Source organism: Perca fluviatilis, chromosome 1 (assembly GCF_010015445.1).
Source record: "Perca fluviatilis chromosome 1, GENO_Pfluv_1.0, whole genome shotgun sequence".
Taxonomy (NCBI): Eukaryota; Metazoa; Chordata; class Actinopteri; order Perciformes; family Percidae; genus Perca; species Perca fluviatilis.
In genome coordinates, this window is record NC_053112.1 from 17634915 (window position 1) to 17656581 (window position 21667).

General features: G+C 41.5%; 3 protein-coding genes across 4 annotated transcripts; 2 read left to right on the forward strand and 1 right to left on the reverse strand.

The window, feature by feature from the left end:
* Window positions 1–577: 577 nt before the first annotated feature.
* golga7ba (golgin A7 family, member Ba) lies at window positions 578–4481 on the forward strand. The gene is made up of 5 exons (XM_039784887.1): window positions 578–660; window positions 1859–1984; window positions 2731–2883; window positions 2990–3091; window positions 3189–4481. The coding sequence occupies exons 1-5, from the start codon at window positions 649–651 to the stop codon at window positions 3270–3272; spliced, it is 477 nt and encodes a 158-aa protein (XP_039640821.1). The 5' UTR covers window positions 578–648; the 3' UTR covers window positions 3273–4481.
* A 1910-nt stretch (window positions 4482–6391) lies between these two features.
* On the reverse strand, window positions 6392–12908 carry crtac1a (cartilage acidic protein 1a). Of its 2 annotated transcripts, none has more exons than XM_039784657.1 (14): window positions 12824–12908; window positions 11560–11765; window positions 11266–11462; window positions 10592–10728; window positions 10115–10271; window positions 9888–10022; window positions 9252–9388; window positions 9040–9176; window positions 8822–8904; window positions 8517–8617; window positions 8196–8364; window positions 7061–7206; window positions 6739–6778; window positions 6392–6626 (listed from the first exon to the last, which is right to left on the reverse strand). In XM_039784657.1, exons 2-14 carry the CDS (start codon window positions 11754–11756, stop codon window positions 6619–6621), a joined length of 1644 nt encoding a protein of 547 aa, XP_039640591.1. In that variant the 5' UTR covers window positions 11757–11765; window positions 12824–12908; the 3' UTR covers window positions 6392–6618. The 2 variants fall into 2 exon arrangements, with proteins under 2 accessions (XP_039640591.1, XP_039640508.1); XM_039784574.1 differs by lacking the exon at window positions 12824–12908 and adding an exon at window positions 12393–12650.
* Window positions 12697–20282, forward strand: r3hcc1l (R3H domain and coiled-coil containing 1-like). Its single transcript, XM_039784763.1, has 7 exons — window positions 12697–12951; window positions 13294–13806; window positions 14031–14218; window positions 14457–14527; window positions 15376–15471; window positions 15578–15718; window positions 17676–20282. Exons 2-7 carry the CDS (start codon window positions 13324–13326, stop codon window positions 17726–17728), a joined length of 1032 nt encoding a protein of 343 aa, XP_039640697.1. The 5' UTR covers window positions 12697–12951; window positions 13294–13323; the 3' UTR covers window positions 17729–20282.
* The last annotated feature ends 1385 nt before the right edge of the window (window positions 20283–21667 follow it).

Genomic DNA, 21667 nt, shown 5'->3' on the forward strand with positions numbered 1-21667 from the left:
AGATATTTCTCTCAGAAGTTAGTGGCCCCTAAGATGGAGCTAAAGGAGAGAGAATATTGGACTTACATTCTCCAGGTGGCCAGAGACACGAGTCCAAATGAATGATTATGATGTCTGTTAGATGTGTAAATAAGCATCTATTTGCAAACAAATGTGGTCATAATAAGTCAGTGTAGCCATTTAAGTAGTTAATATAAGTTTAAAGTCTAACAGTACTTTGCTCCCATAGATACCTTTTTCCTGTTGGAAAAAAAAATAAAATAAAAAAAAAAGGTGTAAAAAAATAAAATTAATAATCGCTGAATTCTATTTATCTGCTTCAGTCTCAGGTTTATTCTTAGGTTCCTGGTAATGCATGCTGGCTCACTGTCCAATTTCATGGTTTACAGGGACACTTGAATAGCACAGAGCCATTTGTATTGGTAATAGCCTACTTACACCAATGACAAGATCTTTAAAGCGGCGTCCTAACTCACCTAAAAGCTGAATTAAAATGACCTAAACACTGTACTTGTATTAGCCCCGCCCCTCCTCTCTCTCCTCCCCCCCTCCCGCCCTTCCCCCTCCACTCCTCCAATGTGTCACTGTTTCCCACTAAAGCGATTTCAGCGCACGCAGGGACTCGTCCCCACGGCGGCGGATGGCAACATGGCGACAGAGGTAAGGCTGTCATATTCTCTCTTTTAATGTCCTGCTTGATGTTTCGTTGACCAGCGTACACACTTGCATTACCATTTAAATAAAACAGGTGCAGTTAACGTGGTCAAGGAGTGCATTGCAGGCTGCACACGGTGAAACCACAATGTGCGGCTCACTTAAATCACTACGGACGCCTGTGTGTGTCCTATCATGCCAGTTTCGTCCGAGGGCTGGTCGTATATTTTTTTCTTTTCTTTTCTTCTTCCTGTAAAGCGTGTTTTGGCGTTTCAAAAGGGAAACGATTAGAAGGGAATTTGAAAGTCAGCTGTGTGCTTCATGGAAACTGAAATGGGGCAGAACCAGCGGATCACCTCCCCGCGATGTTAAGCTGTTTTAGTGTTTTTGTCTGTTGAGGCGCCCCGTTAATCCGGTGTCCACACACACACACACACACACACACACACACACACACACACACACACACACACACACACACACACACACACACACACAAACACTCTCTCTCTCTCTAATGCATAGCGTTCAGCACCATGGACAGCAGCCACGCCGCCCTGACCTTCTTCACTGCTGTCAGCCTCTTTCGCCTGCATCCGTGCTTTTAGAAATGCAAAAAGAAATTAATAATAATGAGTGTGAATAAAATGTATGTTTACCAAACATACACCCTGATTAAATATTTCCATCACTAACAGGAGATATTACAATAGTTTGGACGACCTTTTATCAGTCTGCCTCATCGTGTTCTGCCTGATCGATCTGTTGTGAGATGGAGTGAAATGTTGTCCCGTTTCCTGCTGTACTCTACCTGTGAGAACACAGAGAAAGGGAGGAAGAGAATGTGTGTGTGTGTGTGTGTGTGTGTGTGTGTGTGTGTGTGTGTGTGTGTGTGTGTGTGTGTGTGTGTGTGTGTGTGTGTGTGTGTGTTAGTTTAAAAGATAGTATGTCCAATGCTGGGCTCTGCTCCAACAGAACACAAGGCAGAAATGAGTGCAGACACTGAGCCACAGAGTGATTGATCACATCTCGTCTGCTTCTCCTCTATCATCCTAGACTTCCAAACCTGCCACTGTTTGTACACATTGTGATTGGACAGGTGCAGAGAGAGATGGAGCTCTCTCTGTGGACTCATTAAAGACATACTGTATAAAACCTCACCATATTGGTGTGTGTGTGTATGTGTGTGATTTATCCTCCTCAGTTCCACAATCTGCAGGAGTTGAGACACAGTGCATCTCTGGCTAATAAAGTCTTCATCCAGAGAGACTACAGCGAAGGAACCACCTGCCGGTTTCAGACCAAGTTCCCCTCTGAGCTGGAGAGCAGGGTGAGGAGACCATAGCCTGTGACTTTGGCTTTAAAAAAATATTGTCCTTATCTAACCTGCCTATCCAACCATGCATGCATTTGAAGGTATATTTGGAGACATCATAGTACTAGATTGAAACTACTGTAACTCCATAATTGATCTATAATGTATTAATGCCACCAATGAGTTGTGTGAACTGACATAGAGAATGTTTTGAATGTCATTCTTTCCTCCATGTTAGAAGGGATAATAGTTGCTAAATTGAAAGCAATATGTGCCAATTATTGTATGTCATATTTTTTTATCAAGAAAATCATCATATCAGTAATACAATCATTTCTTAGACAAACATTTATTAACTTTTGAACACCCAATACCCCACCAATGCCTATATTTTCATAACTACATGAATACGTAAAAATGAATACATAAAAAAGGTATCTGGTGAATACCTATCGTAGACTTTGCAGTATGTGCTCATTAATGACAAAAAGACAAAACAAACTGGCATGATACTTCCTGATTTTCCAATGTTCTACCTGCCTTTACCGCTGTACAGAGAATTCATGTTATTTAGAGTGGTTCAAAAATGTTAGAGTGGAGAGTTTTAAAGACACATATCATATAACTCAAATGTTCCAGTTAGATTTGGACCTTAGTTGCATGCCATATCCCTCTTTTTCTCTCCCCATGTTACCTGTCTGCTTCTCCACTGTCACTGTCAATCCTAACCCTGCTACTCATGACTCTGCGTGTGTTTGCAGATTGAGCGGACACTGTTTGAGGACACTGTGAAGACGCTGAACAACTACTACGCAGAGGCAGAAAAGATAGGAGGCCAGTCCTACCTGGAGGGGTGTCTGGCCTGCTCTACAGCGTATCTTATCTTCCTCTGCATGGAGACGCGTTATGAGAAGGTCAGACTGGCGATCTCAAACTCTATGCATTTTAATGGTCTTGGACGATGACTAACGTGTCTGGGATTCTGCACCATTTCTCGTTTTTCTTCTGTGTGTGTGTTAGGTGTTGAAGAAGATAGCCAAGTACATTCAGGAGCAGAATGAGAAGATCTATGCTCCCAGAGGGCTGCTCATCACCGATCCCATAGAAAGGGGAATGCGTGTTGTATCCTTACTCAATGTCTTTGGGTGCATGTGCATTTATACGTTCTGTTTAATAAACCACACTCTAGCAAATTCTTGGCCCCTAACTCTCCCACCAGATAGAGATCTCCATCTATGAAGACCGGGGCTCCAGTGGCTCCAGCTCGGGGAGCAGCTCGGTGTCCGGCAGCACCGCTCGATGACTGGGTGCTTCCTAACAACCATGTCCCCCTGATCACTCGCAACCCTGCAGGAGAACTGAGGACAATGATGCTTCCCCCTGTTCCAACACTTAGCACATACATCCCAAAGCTACGCTCTCACACAAAGGATTCACTTGCTTTTGAAAAATAAAGTCATGCTGCGCGTGACGTGCCATCCCGGTGTTCATGCTTATAAAACACGTGCTGCAGGAATTTGTTGCAAAGGAACGTGCATGCGCCGACACAGTCATGTTACTGTACGATGCGGTGTCTCAATTTCTCAATCTTATTTTCGCTAGTAATACTTTTTGTGTTCCTACCATTACCTTTCTTCCTGCCCTCTTTGAAGTTACCACAGCTTTGTGTAATCTGGTGGGTGAGAAAAGGATGAGAGAAAAAGAGGGAGGAATGAAGTGTTGAGGCACGAGTGAAGACCACAAGCCTCACCAAACCGCAGCCGCACCATGTGGTCCAGATCAGCCACTGCCGCACCGCACTGGACCATGGTGGACTGAACTCCACCATCAACCCTGCACACCAGACACTGGCGTCAAAACATGTTATCTGTAGCTCCGGCTGAGTTTCCAGATTTAAAATAATCTGCGTAGGATGTACAAGTATTTGAAGGCATCGCAAAGTTTCACCCACCAAGATAAACTGTACAAAGAACCTCATTCACCTCTGATGTAAATCATGCTGTCTGGTAGCAGATTAATGTCATTCAGCCCATCCATGTATGATATGTAGCAGATCTTCCGCATCACATGAAGCTTATGTAGTCTCACTTACACACACACACACACACACACACACACACACACACACACACACACACACACACACACACACACACACACACACACACACACACACACCTCGGTACTAACCTCTTTGTTTCAATGAGTGAAACTAACCATTCCTACATTTTTGATAATGCAAAAACATACTGTGCATTACATGCAATAGTAAGTAGGCAAAGAATGGGTCAAAAGGTCTTCCTGAATCTTACCTTCAGTGTTTTAAAATACACCAACCCTTCCTTGATTTCTGAACACACTTCCAAAGAACAATAACTGCCATAACTGGCTCACAAATGTGAATGTGTCTTTTATTTTGGTGACATTTTGTGCAACAACAAACTTTCGTACTGCTTATTGTTTGATACACGTGCAAATACGACTGGTGTCAAATAAATACTGTTTCATCACAGCTGCACAGAGCTCATCTTTCTCTTTGAAATAGACCTTTTACTGTGGCAGACATATTACTTCGTCACAGCAAAAGTACAGGTGTTTACAATAACATTAATAATGGCCTTGTTCCATTCAGGTGTGCCAGTAAGCCATGATTGTAACCCAGAATGCATAGTAGCAGGGCTCTGCAACTCGAACTCCTAAATGGAAAGCAGTTATTAAAGCTGCAATAATCAAAAAAAATGTATATTAATAATGGATCAAACTCAGAGAATTTTAAGTTAAACTTTACTCTGGAGAGCTTGTTTTAATTTTACGCAGCTTTACGGTTTTGTTTTAGTCTTAATGCTCTCATCAGTGTCGGCAGCTGTTTTCAGTGAAAGAGCAACAAGCTGGTGAACAAAGTGAAGCATTTAGCAGATAACAAGCTAGGTATTTTTGTCAGGAGACAAACAGAGCCAAAAGAGAGTGAATACTGGACTCATTCGTCAGGTGGAGTCAGAAACACGACTTCCAATAAATAATAATTTGCTCTGTAACTGCTGGATGTGTAAATAAGCAACTGTTTGCTAACACCTTAGCCATAACAATTTTATTGGGTGATAATATACTAATGTTCATGCTCATTCCGCTGCCCCCAAATAGCCAGAAAAAAAAAAAGAACATTGGTCATGGCTGCTTTAATGCTACTAATTACACGTTTGACACATCAATAGTGCCTTGAGATCTCTTTATGTAATCTTGGCTGGACAGGATTTAGGTTAACCATCAACTATATGGACGTATTTTCATATCCACATGTAAAATTGACTTACTGGATAATAGGTACAAAGATATTTATATTAGGCACAACAGACCTTTTTCACAAAACACAGTTTGGCATGTCACAGTAAAGAAAGGCACAGGTGTCCATAATACAATTAATGATTGCTGTACATGCTGGCTTACTGGGGCACTTAAATGTTGCCAACCATAATGTTATTACTAACACCGGTGATTTTCCTAGTCACAAGTCGAAATGTCTGCTGTGGAAATGGTCTACAGTAATTAATGATTATGATTTAAAACGTATTGCATGCACTAAAAACTTCAGACATCAAATGTCAGATAAAAAAAATAAATGCTAATTTAATGTTATAACAAGTTTTGGTCAGCTTTGTAAAAGGAATGATACGGAACCCAGTTTTTAATTCTTTACTTATAAAATGGAGGGACAACTGCGTACACCCAGCTCACCAGGAAACTGCCTAGTGTAGGATTTCCAGATACTAGAACATGCCTTCTGATAAAACAGACTTGCTGTTACTGTACTGCATGTCACAGGAAGTCCAGTCTTTTTGCAAATGCTTGGTCCAGGCTGTCTTACTGTATTGACTTTACCCTAAAGACTACCAACCCCCGAGATCTGCCAGTGCAGAGATCACCATGACACACTGCAGTAAAACAAACAGTCTTATAACAGGAGGCTTCAAACATGGAGACAGAGGTGGAGCAGACGCCATCGTAAAATGGAGCCAACGCTGCATGAATGCATGGACAGAATAGGGGAGAAGAAGAAAAAATGGGGGAGGAAAACAAGGAAAGACAGACATCAGATTAAGACAACACAGTACAAATGGATGAAACTGACACAGGCACATGGAAGGAAGATGTAAAAATGGCAGAAGAGAGATGCAAACAGGAGAATAAAGGAACATATTTCCTTTGTACAGAGAGCTAGACCTTTGTGATTATTCCAGCTAGTCTTAGTAAATCATTTTCACATGGCTGCAGGTTTTTAGTGAAAACTCAGTGGGTCTAACATGCAGGCAGTTTGTCAAAGTTTATGGAGTGATGAAGTTGTGTATGTGAGACTAGAGGGAGTCTCTCAAAGCACTGAATACAGATACAATTGTTTTGTATCTATGAAATGACAATCTGACCATATCGATTAGTAGCAGTTTATTTAGGGATTTTGCCATGACATATACAACAACCATTACCTAGTAGTTAAAAGGTTGAGAAAAAAATAGAAACACAACAATATTACAACTACTCATAGCGTAAAGAAAACAAACACAAGTACAGACAAAAAAAGAAAAGTATTTTAAAACGTTTTCTGTAAAGATGTATTTTCTACAGCAATTTTTTGATTGCATTCGATTCGATTATCTTCACAGACCTGTGGAAACGGAAAAATTCAAGAAAATAAAGAAATTTGATTTAAATGGTTTTATTCATCTTTAAAAAAGTCACTTCATTTAAAGAACTGATTAAAAAGAAAATGTGCTTACCTGCACAGCGGCCATTCTTAACAGAAAAGCCTTTACCACACTGAACAAAAAGAAGAAGAAAAATCATTGGTATATAACAAATATTAGCAATTGTAATACTTTTAGTTGTAATATTTAGATAAAAAAAAAAATTGTGTTGTGTGTTATTTTCTACTGTTATTTGTTGTGAAACTGCTTCTAATTGAACTGAAATTGACAGTGAGAGAAAAAAAAGACAAAAGACTGACTGTGGTGGGTTGGCAAAGTTTTTTAGGCCACTATCACAGACTACCTCGAACATTATAAGTGTTCATAATTGATGTCGTGGATCAATTCTGCGTACCTGCGTGTCATTGGCAAGCAGAGACATTTCCCCTCCTTTGGGATAGGCTACCTCAACCACTGAGTTCATTTCACCAGGCTCAAGGGTTCGAGTGATGGAGCTGCTGTCTGGCCAGGAGACCTCCAGCACCGTCACCTCATCGTTACCTGGGAGACATGGGTAGAAAGAAAATCACTGAGCATCACACAAAAGGAAAATATACCTTTCAAAAAGTTTGTGTGTGTTAGGACAACACATGATATTACATGTACTGTATTACATTACATGTTGACGGAAAAGTCTGAGCTTTTGGGAAATCCTTTTTTTTTTTTTAAAGCTTATTTTTGTTGGATATTTTAGGCCTTTATTTGAGAGGACAGCTTAAGACATAAAAGGGGAGCGAGAGAAGGGGAATGACATGAAGCACAGGGCCGCAGGTCAGAATCGAACCCCGGGCCGCTGCAGCGAGGACTGAGCCCTCGTACATGGGGGCACATGCTCTACCAGGTGAGCTACCAGGGCAACCTGCTTTTGGGAAATCTTTGCGTAGAGTTGGATGAGAAGATTGATATGACTCACATGTCTGTACTTTATGCATGAAGATGGAGCCAGGAAGCCATTCGCTTAGCTTAGCATAAAGAGTGGAAGCGGGGGAGGGAGGGAACAGCTGCCGTGGCTCTGACCATTGTTAAAATGTGAAACTACTGGGACTTCACAGACTCTTGACATTTTCAGGTTGCCGAGAAACTAGCACAGAAGGGCTAAAGCGATGAATAATGTTGTTGTTTGTCAAGAAATGATGATTCCAGCACGTTACTCCCTATAAAAACATAAATTTTTGAATCTGTTTGTTGACGGAATAAACAAACTAAATACATGTTAACTAATAAGCTTCAGGGGCTTAAGTAGGCAAATTCTTTATGCTAAGATAAACTGATCAAAGATAATCTGGTATCGATCTTCTCATGACACTCTCAGCAAGAAAGCGAATAAAAGAGTCTAAGTGTATTTCCCAAAGTGTTGAACTCCACTGTACTAATAAAAACAATGTGTAGATTGGGTTTAATACATGCAATAAAAATAATGTAGATGTATATGTTTGAGTGTCCCATTTTCTTTCAGTGTTTTTGGATTTTAAAGTGTGAAAGGAAGTTACCTAAACCAAAGTGTGCGACAGGCTCCATCTCACACAGGTACCCCGAGCCTCCGTCAATGATGCGTGTGTGTGCTCCACTGTGACCGGTGAAGGCTGTCACCTTGGCTCCCCGGGCAAAAGAGCCAAACCTGGTGCGAGGGATGACCCGCAGCCAGTTGTTGGACGAGCCCTGATGAGGATTGACAGTTCTTTAGGGCTAGGTTAAAACACACACACACACACACACACACACACACACACACACACACACACACACACACACACACACACACACACGCACACACGCACACACGCACACACGCGCCATACACAACGCCGCACCTGTGTGACTTTGAAGATAGAGATTGGCTGCTGGGCACTCTCTCCATGTGCCAGCAGCAGGTCCAGCTGTCCGTCCCCATCGAAGTCTGTCACAGTGCCACCTGTCCAAAACAAACAGAGCTTTCACTGCACTGACCTACATAACAACTTCACTGTGGTGTTTATCTGACAGCTGTGTCTCTGCAAATCTTATCCACACAGATAGGTAGTAGAGATGATTCACTTCAAGTTTGGAACATTTTGAGAGAAAACGGATGAAATTCTGTTGTCCAATGTCCTCTGTTGCGAGTTGAGAGAAAGCTGACCTGTTCCTCGCCCCTGCGGCTCTGCAGCATCTCCCACATTAAGCTCCTGGATCAAAGGGTCTGCATCAGCTCTCCTTGACACCCTGCAAACAAACGCACAATAATCTAAATATAGCTAATAATGTAAACAATAATCCAGGATTTGTTTAAACAGAGTTTAACAGTTATTTGTGTAATAGTGTGTTCGTATAGGACTTACATAATAATTGAAATGTTACCTGAACAACCTGTTAGGGGCGCTGTGTCTGTAAGCAATATTGTTGAAAAACACCTCAAGCTCCTTGTCGTTGTCAAAGTCGGCAGCGATGACTGTGCGAATAGGTGAGGGAGCTGCAAATCCTCCAGTGGCTATGTTCTGCACAAGAGAACACTGTCAAGTCTTGCTTTATCAAACTCGCTTTTCCCCCACTGTCGCGGTCTCCTTCCTTACCCGGAATTTAGAGTCGCTGCCCTGCAGGAAAAGTCTGTTTGGGCCGTTCCAGTTGCCATAGACGATGTCTGTCTTTCCATCGCCATTGAAGTCAGCTAGTGCTACTCCTCTGCCATGCTGGTCCCGGTCCTCCACACCTGCAGAAGTTACACAATGTTGAAAGCCTTAGTGCTGCTAGTGCTGGAATAATAATACAATGTATTTGGATATGAATTCCCCTTTAAAGCCCTTTATGTGTAGGATTTGAAAATTCCCTATATTGGCAAACTCTTAGTGGTAGTATCAAAAAAAAGACACTCTGGCAGACAGCATTGCATTTTGGTACATTTTCAGTGTAATAACCTCAATATTTCAGTTACCTCCCTGGTCTCATTTATTCAAAACTTTTCAACAAGAAACAAGAGTCTTCAGCCAAGCTGGCGGCTCTGTGAGGATGTACTTAGGCACAGCGGCGCTTTGAGCTAAACATTCACTGACAATGACATTGCCAACATGCTTATGCGTAGCAGGTACGTTTACCATGGTCACGGTCTTAGTTTAGCGTGTTAGCATGCTAGAATTTGCTTATTAGCACTACACACAACGTATATCTTCTTCTGACTATACCTGCTTCTTTCCTTCCTGTTTCCTACCCACCTGCCTGTCTGGCCACATCAACAAAAGTCCCGTCCCCATTATTCCTGAACAGGAAGTTGGGTCCGTTCTCGTTGTCACAGAACACGTCCGACCTCGACTGGCTCAGGATCGGTCCGACCACCACACCGCGCCCCCCTGCACAAAGAGCAAAGCGCTGAATGCTTCAGCTGATTCAGAACACTTCAAAACATCACAGACTTCCAACTCTCCAACATGAGACTCCTGACCTGTGAACTTGTTGACCCCGGCCTCGGCTGCCACGTCAGACAGAGCGATGATGCCCTTGGTGATATCACTAGCTGCCTCATCCATCTCTAAGAGGGCGTGGGGACCGACGTTGCCACTGGCATAGTTGGCCACGTAAACTGAGTAACGGCCTGTTCCCTGCAGAGCAACAACAGGCACGAGAGTGAGAGTAAGACTTTTTGTTTTTTGGGGCATTTTAGGCCTTTATTTGTATAGGACAGCTTAAGGGGGATGAAGGGGGAGAAAGAGGGGGAACGACATGCAGCAAAGGGCCCCAGGTCAGAGTCAAATCTGTGGCCGCTGCGTCGAGGAGTAAACCTCTATATATGGTCGTGCGCTCTACCAAGTGAGCTTCTTTTTGAAGATTTTTTTGAAGGAATTGTGAATTATTGAGAAACCGCAAAAAAAAAAAGTAAATAGAAATCTGCCTGTGAGACTTCATAAATAGGTTTACTGACCTTTCTGTCAACACATGCAACCGAACGTCCTGCCATGTGATTAGCGACACCACGACGCACATTGTGTGCATCCCCCAGAAGATCTTCAAAGCGGCCATTCCGAAACTTGAACAGCTTATCTGAATAAGTTGCCCGTCCTACATTTTAAAAAAAAACAAAAAACCAGTCAGTTATCATGAGGAAAAAAGGCCAATGCAAAAATAAGTAAAAAACTAACAAACAATGAATCCAGGTGTTTTTTGCTTGTAATAAGTAAAACAAATCTGCCAATGGACCAAGTACAAAATTCACTTGGTAAGATTTCTTGAAATAAGATATTATCTTCAAACAACATGATCAATATTTTACAAATAACACAGCAGCTGAAAAACCTTTTGAGATGTTAAAAAGAAGCTTGTTTCATCTGAAATACGACTCAAAGCAAAATGTTTTCCAGACTCTTTCACTTAACAAGATATTTGAGATTCATCGTCTAAAATCAAGTCCCTATATCTCACTGAAATATTACTTGTTAGGTGATTGTGTCTTATATTAAGTGTTATTACATATTATGACTAGAAATTAGATGAATATACTTGGTAAGATTTTGCTTTTTTTAAGTGCATTCAGCTACCTGAAATTACTTGCTGGGGTAAAACATCTTTGAGGACATATCATAAGAATGCACTATTTACCAGAGTAGGCATTGTTTGTGTTGAGGAAGTAGATCTCCTCACGTCCATCTCCATCCACATCACAGGCAGTAACTCCAATAGCATTTCCTGCTCGGTCCCTCAGGGCGTAATATGGAGAGTTGCTGTCATCAACAGCAATGTTTACCAGCCTGTTTTGAGTGCGATCGTACTTCAGCACCAGGTTGGGCCCATTGTACCTGAGGGAGAACATCACACACACATTTGTTTGCACATATAAGAATTTCTATACAGTGAAATGAACATATGAAAGAAGCCAACCATTTTCACACTCACCCTGCCACAACCACTTCAAGGTCTCCGTCACCATCCACGTCTGTAACAGCCATTCCATAGTTGAGTTGTGTGGGATTGTGCAGACTGTCAGGAGGAAGTATTGTCTGTGTTACAACCTGAAGCATGGGCTCAGAGCCCTGGGCGTGGGGCTGATGGCAGAGTCCAAACAAAAGGAGCAAGAGACCTGAACCCCACATAATTTCAACCTGGTGGAATACAGAGCAGGGCTGGGTTATGCATTTCAATTTATAATGCAGATGATGCACAACTCTTTTGTTTAAAGCAGGGCAGACATACTGATGATGAGCAAATATATTGTATAGAGATACTGTGCATGAATAACATGTATTTACAGAGGAACACCACCAATTCAATTGATCAATATTACACATCAAAGTGTACAAAAAGCCTAAATTATGTGAAGGGATTCAAAGTGATCATCAAAACAAACATAAATAAAATATAGAGGAAGAAGTTAAGAGTCTTCAAACACAATAACAATCATTTAAGCCACAATACAAGATAGATTAAAGTTTGAGGGGTTTCTCTGCAAATCCACCAATTTCCCATTTTGAGAAGATAATCCTACATTTGAAAATAAATCATCTAGATGCTTGCATAATGTCCATAAAACAAACATTTTGTATCTATACACAGATATATTAACGCTCTGTAGTGTTAGTAGTGACATTTTGAGGATTTCTTGGTTAACTGTTGTTAAAAATGATGCACGATATATATTCTTGCAGCACTGAGTCCTCATCCTTGTTTGTTTCTGAGCAGATTGGCGTGTAGGAATTTTTTTTTTTTTTTTACTTCAAAATCCTTCTTACCTGACAGCTCTATCAGTGTATATATAGATGGAGATGATCTGACTTCGCTGCAGCGATGTGAGTGCACAGAGCGCTGTTTGTTATATTAGTTGGCAAAGATCCTCCACCTTTTACATATCTTCTGCTTTGAAAATTTACGAAACAGCTTGTGTAACTTATGTGAAGATTGACCAATCAGCGAAGAACTGCGTGCCTAATTAGAATGTTGACCAATGGCTGATCTGTGCTTCTGTGAGCGTGTATGTCAGAGGCGGAAGTCTGCTCTGTTTGTGGCTTTGTATGCGCTGCTATACAAATACATTACTGCGACGACAAAGGAAGAATACATTCAAGCGACAGCACATTAATAATTCCTGCCGGGGTAGAAATACTGACATATAAAGACGATAAATATTCTGATGAAAAACCAATTCGACGGTAAACAAACGTACTCGCCGTCCAGAGTGGTTCAGCTGCAGCGCCTAACAGGAACGCTATCTCCCAAAAAGCTTTGCATTGTCCTATGCTTGCGTCATTAGTGCGACGAAAATCTGTATCGAGCTAAACATAACAAACACGGGTAAGCCGACAGAGCAACCGTTATTATATATAATTTGTTAAGGCATGCTTTTGAATGAAATGAACGTCATTACATTTTAATGTACATCGGTATTAACTTTATGTTTATGTCCTCAATAAACAATGATTACAACCTCAGCTAGTGGACGTTAAGTTAGCTGAATTGGTAAGCTAACTAGCTAACAGCATTGTCGTGGTTGAATGCTTTTAGTCAAATTTATAGACTAGGAAAAAAAAACTACCGAAAGGGGTGATGCCAAAAGTGCTTGATTTCTGACGAAAGGCCCTTTACTATTTCCACAGTATTGACTCTTCTCCTGTTTTCTTTTCCTCTATGATGCAGGTAACGTTATTTTTTAAACATAATTAAATAATGGAGTTGGAACAGGCAACAGAAGACTGTGCTCAAACCCAGCCAACACCCACACCTACCGCTCAGTCAAAGAAGCCCACTCAGGGTCTGTATGTGCCCAAGCAACGACTTCAAGGCTCCAAAGAGAAAGCTCAGACTCAGGGAGAAGTAAAACCAAGACCCCGGCCTCGGTACACCGACAAGGCAAAGAAAAACGCCAAGAACAAGAAGGACAAGGCTGGAGCAGCGGCCAGGGAAGCGTCTGTTGGAGGAGAAGATGGAGGTAAGACAGAGAATGGGGATCCTGATGTGAAGGAAGAGCAGTTACAGGATACAGATGTGCCGGTTAATGGTCAGCCTGACGCCACCAATGTGGAGGCAGATGTTACCTCATGGCTGGAAGAAACATCCCCTCAGGAAGGGGAAGGGGAAGGGGAAGAGGAGAGTTGGGACACCTTGTTCAATGATGATGGAGATTGTCTGGAACCACACCTACTTAAGGAGGTGAGAGCTTGGTCTGAGTGGTAGAACCGTGCCCAAAATATACACACACACACACACACACACACACACAGATTTGTCAGTTTATTTGTATGCAGTCTAATACGTTTTCTTATAATACACTTAACACTTACAACACAGCAGGAAAACTCAAATCCAATTGTCCTTTCCCTCTTCTTCCACTTGTTCTCATCTGCTCTCACTCTTCTCACTTCTTCCCTCTTCAGCTCTCTTTGAAGGAAGGTAGAAAGAAGAAGTCAAACCAGGACCCCAGGTTTGATTACTACAACATGGACCGAGATGACGAGGACGACATCGACCTCACAGAGGACGAACTCGCTCACATTGTAGAGATCTACGACTTCCCTGCAGAGTTTAAGACGGAGGACCTTCTCAAGTTATTTCAGTGCTACCAGTATGTAGAATTCAATGTACCACTCCTAGCCTTGCTAGTCCTTGCTGCATTTTAAGATCAACATTGGAATCCTGACTAAAGCACTATAATAAAATCTCAGAGAATGTGGTATCCCTGGTATTTGCATTGCATCTGAGGGCCACAAGACGCAGGAGTAACAGTTTTGTCTTCCTTTAGTTTTTATATCAGTTTTTCTGCACTGCTTGTTGTGTGACTATTCACTCCCTCTGTTTTTCAGAGAGAGAGGCTTTGACATCAAATGGATTGATGACTCCCATGCCCTGGGCCTCTTCTCAAGTCCCATAGCAGGTTAGTGAAGTGCTGCATCACATCAGAGGCAATCTTGGAGACATCAGCTATCAACCTGACAATGTTTTAGCCTCCGGCGGCAACGGCCAATATTTCGGGGGTTCCAGTGAAGCCTGCCGATATCCGGATAACGGATCATTGTTTACAGTCTGAGTTAATACCTTTTGTAACCGTTTTAGCTCTAGACAACATTTCAGCTGAATCATCGTCAGACGATAGCTGATGGGTTCCGAGATTGCATTTTGAGGTCAAGGTAGACTGAGGTCAAACTATCCCAAATAGGGAAATCGGGTGATCAAGGTGCAGATACACAAAGATACACAAAACAGTCATCAATCAATGTGTTCAATTGCTCAAACGTGATTGGTCAGCACTACTCGGACTACAAATGGAAACAAGAATGCTTCCAATACCAAAGTCTTGTCCATTTGCCTACAGATTCTGCATTCATATGCAGATATCTGTTTATAGAGATTAAATAAAGGGTGGTTCAGGTGGGGAATACTATCCTCTACAGAAAATATTGTTGTGATACTTTTCCCTGCCATAATGGGAGGAAATAAAGTAGACTCTGATGGAAAAACTCAAGACTATCGACATTAGTTAGGCGTTGTAAGCTATTATATGATATTGTGGTGAGTTGTAAGAGGAAACACGTTTGAATCACGTTTTGACATCACTTGGCAACTTTTTCAGTTGTCACCAAAATATATTAAACAACATGTGACTGTATTGAATAAATAAATATTTTACTGTCTGAGTTGTTGGTGTTTCGTTGTTGTTGTATTGTATTTAACAGATTTTCCCACCCCATAGACCTGTGTAATTTGTTTCTTCTCCATTTTCAGCTCGTGAGGCTTTAAGATCCAGACATCCACTGATGAAGTTGCGACCTCTTTCCAAATCCTCCTCTGCCATAAAGGCCCAAGCTCGTAGCTGCTCAGGTACAGCTGTGTGCCTTTCCAGTTCTTTATCAATTTGGCTTCTCTAGCTCACATATTTAGAGACTAATATTATGTTTACATTACTATCTTTTCTTCCCATCCTCAGACTACCTCCTGCCTGCTAAAGAGAGACCTCAGACCAGTGCAGCACTGGCTCGAAAGCTTGTGATCGGTGCCCTCGGTATAAAGAGCAACCAGACAAAGGATCAGCGTGAGTCTGAGAGGAAGAAGCTGCAGGAGGCGAGAGGTACATTATTAACAGAGATGTTATGTCCAGCTCATAATTGGGTTTTTTTATGTGAAGATGTACAGTGGTCAGCGGAACATCTTCTTTTGAAGGCCTGGGCTGCATTTCATGGCCCTTATTTGATAGCTCCTCGACTCCTCGGAACCAGCAGTTGTTCTGTCCCTCCTCGGTGAAGGCCGTCTCAAAGCTCCTATTTCTGCCCCCGAAGAGCAAGGAGGGATCATTGAGGGGAGGGATCATTGAGGAGGGATCATCGAGGAGCTATAGGCGAGGATACACGAGAGTAGCCTTCCCTGAAGCCGTGTAGTTTAAGGAGTTGCTAACGAATTCATGTGATGCTTTAAAGGAAAAAAAAAGACATCTCCTCCCTCTCAAAACAGATTTGCTCATTGCCTCTCTCCTCCCATGATTTCCTTGCGTCTCTCCTGTGCCTACTCGGTGTAAAAGAGACAAGTGGAGGACTCAAGGAGGCAATTTAAGAGCCATGAGATGCAGCTCTGGTCTCTCAGCATGTAGCCTAGGTGTGTGAGAAGCAGCCTTTTGACTGAAATACTGCAGATCTTTATTGCATACGTGAATAATGGGTTGAATAGGTTTGAGTGTCCAGTAGGGCTGTCACGGTATTGATTTTTTTCATAGCGCAGAAATTTGTGAAGTCATTTAAACTGTCGCAGTTACCACCATAAAACATGTATTAATTTTAGCTGTTATAAAACAGTTCTATCTAGCATACATATTCTAAATAGCTATCTTTATTTATTAAGTTATTAAGAGGCTGATTGCAGGAATATTGGTCTGCATCAGAGCATGTGAGTGGAGCACACGCGAGCGGGAGGGTTTTGGATAGAGCGCAGAGAGGATGTTTCAAAAAGTTGGAGCGTTGCCTTACCTCCCGCTCTGGTGCCGCTGAGTTCTAAGCATTGCCGAGCCCTGCCCAGGCTCACATTGTACGTGCAGATGAAGGCGCCTGTCCGCCCTCAATACCCAGAGCATCGCCGGCATCTGGCTGACTTTTGCCGGCGGGTGAACAAGGAGCTCCTGGCACTGGCAGCATGGAGGGGAGGGCGGGCACCATTTCATAAATACAACGCAGCATGGGGAATAAACCGATCTGTGAGGAGGAGTGGGAAATTCTGAAAATTTTAAAGAAAGGATTATACTTACCACTTCGTTCAGATGCTTGAGGAGAGACTGTCGACCTAATTTACCAACAATATCTAAAAGTGTGGGTAAAGAGATAGGCTCAAAATCGGACAACACAGTATGAATTACAGGTGTATCCGCGAGAGCTCACTAGGAACATAATTGGTATATTCCTGCAGAGTATCCGTTATAAAGACGACAAAAAGAACCAACAGATTGTCACATAATTCCGTGGGTATAACTCCCGGCATTAATTAATATTAAAAACACTAACAGTCCTTATCCGACTGTCCTAGTCTTTGCATCACAAGGTTTCCACCACAAGTGGGAGCTGTGTTGTTGCAAGTTGATGTGAAGTTGCTCTCCGTCCACTGCTGCACAGATCATAACAGGTCTATAATCAGTACAGCAGCCTTTTCCCTTCACAGATGGAACATAAGTATATAGGCACAGAAAACCACAAATGGCTGTCCACTAAAGAGCCAGTCAGGAAGTTAGGACCTTGAGTATAGGAAACTAAAAAAAGTTCCTTTTGTTCTTACTGCTGTGCTCTTTATGTAAGATCACAACACGCACAGTGGATGTCAGCGCAGACGTGCATCATGTGCTGAACATTGTGTCCTTGGAATTAATGCCACGTAAGGTCTTATCCAGAGATTAATTAACCGCCAGCTCTTCAGTCTGCCTCAGCTCTTTACTTCCCCGACCGTTATACAAATCTAGAGCACCAAATAGACGTAGTCTTGTAGAGTTAAGGGCTTTGGCTGATTGATATGCTGAACTGTGTCTTTGTGATTTATTTTATTTTTTTCAGAACAAAAGCACCTGGCAGCCAAACAGAAGGAAGATGCTTGGGAGGGAAAGTGACTGAACAGAAAACCACTTTTCTTTCACTTTTTCTTTCTTTTTAGATTCCTTGATTCGGCAGAGGCTAAAGTCTTCTCTGTCTCTTGTTTTGCTCTGTTTTTGTCAACTGACCGCTCCTTCCTACCACCGTACTTCCCAGAAATGTAGTCCCACCAATTTTTTCCTTCTTTCCGCCACTGTCCTTTACCAATTGTTACTGCCGGTCTCATCATCCACTGTCCGTTTGCCTGCCGTGTTACATCAGATGAGAGGGTCCTACTATAGTTCTCCCACCTTTTTATGTTTATAGTTTGTCCATGCAGGGACTGCTGCCTCTGTGCCATGACCCGGGCTAACACAACCGACTCACCAGGGTTTTGTTTTATATTTCGTAAGATTGTAACCACCGTCTGTCGTGAAGCACCCAGTCTAACCATTTGTCTTACCCAATTGACTAGATCTAAGGTCTCATGTTTGTCTTTATATGGATTTTTTATGTTTTTAAAGATGACCCAAGTACATCCACCTGTAAATGTGAGGGAAGCTAAGTTTTGTGTTGAAGGTCCCGAAATATTAAATTCAATCATGGTGATCACTACACTATATATGAAGACATTGTTGAGGACCTGTTAGCTCGTCTTATTAAACATTTCTGAGAAGTGAAAAGCCTCCAAATAAGTTTCATGGCTGTTCTGTCTGTTGAATCCTAGGCGTATGTATTTAATGTTGTGTGCTCTTCTTTACACATTTTCAACGAGAGGAGTCTTGTCCAAGAAAAACTGATATAGTTCATTCTGGTCATACATTCTGAAGAAGACATTTCAATCAAATAAGCTTTTAGTTGACAGAGAGATTTTGTCTTCATCTCACTAGCCAGTTAAAAAAAGGAAAAAGTATTTTGGGGTTTGTTTTTGGGGAAAAAAAGATTCTTTTCTGAACACTCAGACTTTACACTAGAGGAACCCCACCTTGTCCATGTGTAATGTGTCCGTCCAATAGTTGAGGCAAAAATCTTTGCAGGCCAAAAAAATGGTCCTTTATAATAATTTACCTTCTTAAGACATTGTGAATGACATACATTTTATCCGGTGCTAGTATATTTGAAAGCTATATCCTAAACAATAAGTAGTATTAGCTCTTAACATGGCCGCACGTTTCACAGAACTAGGCTCAGCATACTATTGAGTAGATTTTTATTCACCAAGCTAAAATATTTTCGTGAAATAAGTTGTTGATTAAGGGAAGTTCAACTCCAGTTTCTGTGGTAGGTCGATTGATACAATTCTGCAACACCAGGGTCTAATCACAACTCTTTCAAACTGCTTTAGATTTAAAAAAAAACAACATCTCAACATGCTGTTTTTCTTTGTTCCTGGAAAATTTCGATTTTGGGCATTTTACTTAGAGAGAGACGACGTTTCCCAGTTCATAGTCATGTTTAATAATTCAGCTTCCTGAAACACACACATCCAGGCTCAGGAGACTTTTGTGACCGCTGGAAGCAGCTGCCTCCTCTGAGGCTTCACCCAGCGTGACGCTGCGTCTCCTTCACCTCCTCAGACAAAGAGCTGCACATTTGTTATTTGTTCTTATGCAAATTATTTTAACTTAATATCAACTTCAAAATAAAATGTGCTGCTAACTTGTGGCCTCACTATCTGCTAGTTGTTAGTGGATGATATGTTAACATAGTAATACGACAGGTGTAGTCATTCGTGTTAAAAGATGTTGCCTGCAGACATCAATTTATTAAAATAATTGTGAAATTCAACTCTACCAATACTATATATCCATACATCAGTGCAGTCCATTACTGCTGTAAGGAAACCAGCTTGTGTAACAGTTTGGCTCATTGGCTGTGGACGACTGAGACACAGTGCCACGTGGCTCATAGTGGGCTAATTAAAGTGCTGCAGCCTCAGAGGAGGCAACCATTACTTGTTCAGTTTTTGTGTTCATTTCTTTTAAATCGGTAAGTCACAATGAGCGTGACATAAATATTCACACTATTCAAATACAATCTCGGCAGGTATTAATCTTTTTCCAAAGTGTCCTTCTTTCCAAAGATGTATTTGCATTAGGAGTGACAGTTTTATGTTGTTTGTTGTCAGCAGCACATCATACATACTCATACATTGATATGATATGAATTTGTTGTATGGTTGTTAAAAATGCATTTGACAGCATGTGTTTTGGGGATTAGAGAAATACTATTTTATTTAATGGGGAAGGTGTTAAAAAGACAACTGTATCTTATAGTTTTTATTTATGCCTGAATTATGTAATAATTTATGTAAACTTTTCCAGGAACTGAACGTAATGATGTAAATGATAATATGCCAAAACGTTTTTTTAATTAAATTTTAAATGTGAATTTTACTATTTACTGCTTTGCTTTACTATGACATTCAACAATAAATGGTCCTATAGTTTGACTCACTCACACTGTCATTCATTTCACATTTCACAGAACAATAAGATAAAATGTATGTTTTGTCATTATGTAAGCTTACACTTTTGTGTGTCTTTGTAGTATTCAGATCATGTCAAATATTAAACGCTTTTCTTGTTGTCATTCCTCCTAAAGCTTTTTTTGTCTTCTTTTTTTTTTTTTAACTGTTGAGGTCTCAGCTGGTCTCATTGCACACTTGACTGTCTCTTCCAGTGAGGAATAAAACCAAATGTGGACACATTTTCATAGTGAGTTTGCCAGAAGAGAAGTGGACCTCCCTGTACTCTGTTGTTCTTGCAGCTGAACTAGATTCTTTACCATCATCGTGTGAGATCTGAGCCCTGCCTATAATCTCATACTTTACTGTGGCTTCACGAGGAGGTGATGTACCGCAGAGCAGCCTGCTGGGTGCCTCGCACACAATCATTAGATTAACTACACAAACACAAACCACTACTGAGCAACTGGTGGTTCCATGTGCCAGCTCTGCATGTCATGGAGCAAATTAAATGTGAGGCATGGTCCAAATGAAGGAATAATCTAATGTCCCACCAGAATAAAGGACTCTGGTGGTGTAGGGTGGTGAGTGTCCCGCTTGATGGTGTTTTAAGCCCCCAACGTCTCCTTCCAGGCAGCGCTGCGACCGTTGACTTTAAGGCACCTAACCCTAACCCTAATCTTAAACATAACCCTAACCATAACCATTGCCTAATTGACTTCAAGGCAGCGCTACGACCGTTGACTTCAAGGTACCTAACCCTAACCTTAACCATAACCATAACCATTGCCTAATACTAGTGCCTTCCAGGCAGCGCTGCCCCGGAGACGTTGGGGGCCTAAAACACAGATAAACACTGTCAGCAGACACATCTTCCATCACCTTCCTCATTTTAATTCAAAGATTTGCTACTAATGGCACTCAAACTGATATATCACCACCACCTGAGCAATAGTATTATCATTGCATTTATTTACATTCATCTTGTAGAGAAGAGCTGTATAACAGTCCAGAGAGATGATAATGCACACTTAAAGCGAGACAGTGTAAGATTTGAAATTACACTCTTTCTCTTACAAATTTAAGCAATAAAACACAATTCTTAATTCTTAAGCCTTACTTGGTCTGGTAGGCCTATGACCAGTAGGGTAGCTCATGTTAGCTCATGTGAGCTAATGTTAGCTAACATTATGTTGCTGTATAATGGACATGACTGATTCGGTTTGCTGACTTTGTGGCTCTTCTCCACTTGTGCTACTGTTACAATAGCAAAGCATTTTAGCTAAATGCGAGACAGTAGTTTAGCATTTAGCATTATCCCATAACTGTCACTTGTAGCCGCAGTGGCCTTAGAGGCTGCTGAAAAGCAATTTAAATAGTCCTTTATTCATAGACTTCTTTTAATATATCAACAAAGTGATAGTATAGTCATAACCTTTAGGAAAACAGTAGCCAGTAACAGCCAACATCAGCACTCGTCTGCCAATGTAACTAAAAATGGCATTTCTTT